The sequence below is a fragment of the Nanorana parkeri genome, unplaced genomic scaffold (assembly GCF_000935625.1).
Source record: "Nanorana parkeri isolate BGI_ZX_2015 unplaced genomic scaffold, ASM93562v1 scaffold773, whole genome shotgun sequence".
Lineage (NCBI taxonomy): Eukaryota > Metazoa > Chordata > Amphibia > Anura > Dicroglossidae > Nanorana > Nanorana parkeri.
Window position 1 is genome coordinate 654,213 of NW_017307041.1, and position 5,702 is coordinate 659,914.

At 40.3% G+C, this 5,702-nt stretch overlaps 1 protein-coding gene across 1 annotated transcript in view; it reads right to left on the minus strand.

Annotated features, from left to right (window-relative positions):
* Nucleotides 1–1,391: 1,391 nt before the first annotated feature.
* LOC108793687 (potassium channel subfamily K member 9-like) overlaps nucleotides 1,392–5,702 on the minus strand; it is a 34,898-nt gene continuing 30,587 nt past the window's right edge. The window contains exon 3 of the mRNA XM_018564700.1: nucleotides 1,392–2,623. Coding sequence (XP_018420202.1) covers nucleotides 1,707–2,623 — 917 coding nt within the window. The 3' untranslated portion in view covers nucleotides 1,392–1,706. The remainder of the gene's footprint in view (nucleotides 2,624–5,702) is intronic.

Below are 5,702 nucleotides of genomic sequence, written 5' to 3' on the forward strand. Positions count from 1 at the left end.
GTTATTAGTGATGAGCCGAACACCCCCGTGTTCGGTTCTAACTCGAACTTTCGAACATGGAAAAAGTTCTAACTAGAACTTAGAACTCAATGCAAGTCTATGGGGGTAGAACTCAGAAATTTAAATGTCCCCATTTTGAAGCCTTGTATGCAATTTATTGGCCATAAAAAGTGTATGGGGATCCGGGTACTGCCTTGGGGGACATGTATCAATGAAAAAAACACTTTTAAAAAATAAAATTTTTAACTACCTCCGGGCCCCCTTGGGAAATGGCCGGAATTTAAAAACGGGCAGCGATGCCCGTTAATATACATGCGATCCGCCGGCTGAAGGGGTCGAACAGGCCGCGGACATCCCATAATGTTCGGCGAACGCTAGAACATGCAATGTTCGAGTCGAACCTATGGTCGACGAAAATGGCACGCCCTCTGTGTCCCAGCGGGAAGGATAATCTTACCATGATTCATCGCTAGTGATTGCTAGAACTGTTGCATGTAGTAGCAATTAATCATGAATAGTAGCACAATGGTCTAATTTTGTGACATGCAGCAATTGCTAGAAATTAATCATGTGAAAATTCTGGGCAATGATTACTATAAGTTGAAAATTGTCCAAGTGTGCCCACCTTTACAAGGCTAGGTCTTCTCTCAATAGTCATTAAAAAGTACCTAGAATGGGAAAGCCCAAAAAATACAAAGGGCTACTTACCAGTATTGCCTGTGGACTTCCTGCAGCTGATTTTCCCATTACAGACTTACCATGGCTTATTCCACACTGTATCTTTGCGTGGAGGCAGCCATCTAAGTAGAGGCAGGCCCTTGCTTCCTCATGTCTAAAATACCACCCTGATGACTGGTAATTGGATGAATGATGGAGGAATAATCAAGAAGGAGCAGGAGATGTACAGAAAGCACAAATCCACAGAATGAATAAAGCAGAATAGTATTAACATGGAAAAATCTCAGGAGCCTAGCAGTAACAGACGCAGTGCCTTAGATCTGACTAATAGGCACAGGAAGTCCTCTGCTTTATTTCAGGAGGAATTCTGGCAAAAGGTCATTTATTTAGGGTAGGTCTTAGGCACAATTAAAACTTATACAGGTTTCCTATAACATAGCAAATATCAACTTTTTGGGTTCGTGGTCATTTTAAGCAGCGAGAACCACATTCCCCGTTACACAGATGACAAGTAGAGGGAGCAATTACAAATGTGTATGTATATTCTGAAATACAATAACCCAATTCATCACAAATGATGGGAAAATGTTATAACAACAACTCAAAATAAGGACTTACTAAAAATACTATAATGCTAGTTTATAATACTATATGCTAGTTTCTTTCCTACTGGTCATCCCGGCATTTCTATTGTGGTTGCAACAAGTGTCACCATATCAGAATATGTATGTACATATCTTTTATGCTTTCCAACTTACTACAATAATCATTGTTACTTTGAAACATATATTTCTTCTATAAATTTGATCAATTTCAACTATTTACATAGGAAGATAAAAATGAAGGTACACCCACTTTATTACAAGGCAACATGCAAAGGGAAAACAAAGCACGCTGGTCCTTGTGTAGGTAGGTCACTGAGAACTTTTATGTTCCATTGAGGCCTTTCTGTCTAGTACAGCAATAGAATATTAAGACCCATATGATGAACATTATGAGCTCAGAATTAGTTCCTTGCCTCCCATGCCTTAAATAGATTTTCTCCTCACTCTAAAATGATCTGTATAATGCTGGTTGTCAGGAGAAAAAATGCTGTTGGGTGAGGAGAAGCCAGTGTTATCTCGAGTGCTTAGTGAAATTTCATCGATTTTGTAAGAGATTGAGTTATAGTAAACTGGGTTTGTGTGACAGCTCAGGCTTTCATGATTAGATATTGCTGGGCTATTACAGAATGGAGGCCTGTAACACATACATGCGCAAAATGAACCAGCTCTAGAGGTTGCATTTGAAGATCTACGTTTTCCTCTGTCATTGTCATCCTGCATGAGGGGTATGAGGTTTATCTGGCTTGTTGTATCTCCAATAGGAAGAAATATAGAACTGCGACTTCTGGCATCCATTTTTGACTGAAGACCGATGGCGTTCTGTGCCCTCCGTAAGGAAGCCCTTTCCTCTGCATCCCGTCTTTCATCTTCAGAATTCATGGTTAAAAAGCGGAGGACTACCAAGTTAAGGAAAGCGCCTATAACTGTAAGTCCCACAAGAATGTACATAAAACTAAATGCTACATAGGGTGGTTTCTTCTGCAATGCCTCATTCTTCTGGAGGGCAACAAAGTCTCCAAACCCAATGGTTGTAAGAGTAATAAAACAATAATAGTAAGAGTGGAAAAATGTCCATCCTTCAAAATATGAGAAGGCAGCTGCTCCAATGCCAAGTGTGCCAATGCAAGACAATAAGCCCACCAATACCATATTTTCCATAGACACCTCAGTCTTCCTCATGTGAAAACATTTTTTCAGCTTCTTTAGTAAGAATCTGACAAACGTGTTCATGCGTTCACCCAGACTTTGGAACATGACGAGAGTAAGAGGAATCCCGAGGACTGCATAGAACATGCAGAAGACTTTTCCAGCATCAGTACCAGGGGCAGCATGACCATATCCTGGAAGAGAACACATAATTGTTTAACACAAAATGCTGTCATGGGCATCATGGTAGATTTACAGCACAGTTATCAAGGTCGTAAAAGCAATTAGGTTTTACCTAAAATATACCCAAATCATCTAACAACATCCAATGGCAAGCGAGGCAGCTAACAAAAACAATTATTTTCAATAGAGCAAAATTCCGACTAGCCTTCCACTGGAGAGGCACATATAAAGAGTCTACTTTTGCAGGGTGCTTTTATTAGATCTTTTATTAGCAAAAGTGTCACTTTAACAAGTCTTAAGATTTTAAGGGATAAAGCTAGCAACCGACATTAGAGAATGGTTGAATGAGTCAGACAACCTGACTGCCCCACAATGCCCCGGGGCCAATTTTCCTAGCGGCACAAAGGCTCCAGTTTAGGGCAATGAAGGAGGAAAGGAGAGCTACATGTAGACTACAGCAATCAGGTAAGATGTTTCTAATTTGTTTTACCTGTCAAGTTGTTTTTTTATTTCTGACCATCAAATTCTGAGATTTACGCAGTTCTGCCACACACACAGTTTTGCCCAGAAGGGGAGGGGTCCTGATTGCATTTGCATTTCCATTTGAAATGGGTTGTCAATGCAAGGCAATGGACACAAAAAAAAAGGTCTCTGCACCTTTCTTTTTAACACCGCAGTGTGCTACATGTGTGTTGTGGTGTGCTGCAGCAAGGAGGTGTTAGCACTTTCTTAAGTTAATAATACGCAATGCACTGCACTGCACAAGGAGCAATGCATTGTGTTAACGTAGGTTAAAGAGCTAGTTTTACTATGTCACAGCAAGCCATAGGTCTGAAGTTAGCCTAAAAAGCATACATACACACACACACACACACACACACGCAAAAGAGAGAAAAAATAAATTGACATGCATTGAAAAAAATAAAGCTGGATTTGAGCTTTTAATTGGGAATGTCAATGAAAACCTCCTGAGTTGGGTTACTAAGAGTCTGAAATAGAGCACACAAGTTGCATATCCTGTATTTGGATTTTCCAACCGCAGTCATGGAGCAAATACTGCAACCATACAATAAAAATGGACATCATTTGCCCTAAGAATGTTACACTAAGGTAAAAAAAAAAAAAAGATACAATATATTTTCCAATAAATGTCAGACAAAATCACAAATGAATGCCAATACTTAAAAACGATTCAGAATTTTTGTCCTGCTTATAACGGGAACTATACTAAGTGTTCCATAGGTCGCGTTTGTCCTACCGCTTACATTAAGAATAAAAAGGAGAATAAGGCAACAATCCTCATTTATGAATATTGTCCTGGTAATATTCCAGTGCAGGGTGGTAACAAACAATTCCTGTTTAAAGGGTTTCTTTGGTATATATTAGTTTATTAATTCATTTCAGGACAAAAATGAAATAATTTGTTTTCATAAATATTTAATATCCATCATTTGCAGACAGGAGATAGAGCTGTTCACCGGACAAACTGACTTCCTGCATCCCACTGCGCATGTTTGTGAGTTTGCGCATGTTATGATATGAATTAATGCAGACGCGTGGTATATGTGCGTTGTGGGGCATTGCCATTTATAATGCACATACAGTATACAGTGTGAACCAATGTACCTTAATTCAGCACACCACAATACACAGATTTGAATGCACAGTGCACTGTGGTATGCTGTGTTGCCCAAATAAAGTGCACATATAATTTCATGTTTTGAAGCTTGTTAAGGGTCCATTCAATGTGAAAAGGTTGTCTTAAAGTAGTAATAAAAGCTGCCTGCTTTTTTCCTTAAAGCATTCTCTGCATTAAGGTAAAAAACATTCAGTACCTTTTTTTTTTCCCCGTCCCATTCAGCCATCAATCACCCTTTAGGGAGGAGAGGGGGGGTGTGGCCTGCCCCAGGGCTATGTGGGTCTATGGACGTACACAACCGCTGTGGGAACACGCACCCACGGGTTCCTCCAGAGCAGCCGCTTAGTTTATAGAGGCACACTTGCAGGGGGCGGTGGGGGAAAGGATGCGGGGACCCACTAGAAAACAAGGAATAGAAGCTTTTTTGAAGAAAGAGAAAAAGAAGATGTATAAGAAGGTGGGCCTCCTAGATGGAAAAGTAAAATAAAAAACAAAGCTTTAATATCACTTTGATGCAACGCACCTTCCGATGTGAACTGCTATTTGGAAAAATGCTTAACAAAAACTATTGCATATACGACTTTATTAAAATGTATTGCATGTAAAGCCAAAGTTTTTATTTAGCTTTGAATAGAGCAGATAATGTAGGAATCACTCCTGATATGGACTACAATCTCACGCTTACTTTAGTCATTTGTACTGAAGTTATAGTCTATCCCAGGAGCGAGCTTGGCCAAAGGGGCAGATGCCCCTGCTGCATCATACTTGCTTTACAAAATCATATTTTGTATTCAGTCCCATGAGGGCTCATTTATACCATCTCCCTTGGACTGAGATATTCAAGGCAAATTGTATATGTAAAAAAGCTTCCTCAGCGCTAAAAACGGGCTTTCGACTGTCTCTTGCGGTTCCAGTCCTCAAAAATTAGAGGCTGCTTATCATAGAGATCCTCTTCGACACATGTAAAACAAAAAAAAGACAGAGCACCACCTCCATCTAAAGAAACATTTATTAAATGATAAAAAGGGATTTAAAAATGTACTCACAAGTGTCCATATGATGAACGCTTTGGACACGCATATGCTGTCACAATCGAAAATGTCAGAAGGGAATTCCTTTTACAGCACACTTGGCTACCATCAGATTCTCCTGATTTCCTTTGTCACTGTGCCTCGATCCATTAACGCAAAAAAAAGTTATACTCACCCAATCCTCGTAGCTGGCTGCACTCCCTTCCGCCTCTCTCCCTCTCTGTCACAGGGATGGTACGTGCCTCAGCATACACAGTGTAGGAAAGGGACCTTAGACCGCTGCAGCAGAGAAGGAGAGATGCTCCAGGGACCGGTCTAAGGCTCTGAAGGTCCAGTGAGTATCATTTTTTTTTACCTACCCTAGGCAACAACGAGCAGTGAACCCTTGCAGTGCAGGGGTAGCCCAACTAAAAGGGTTCT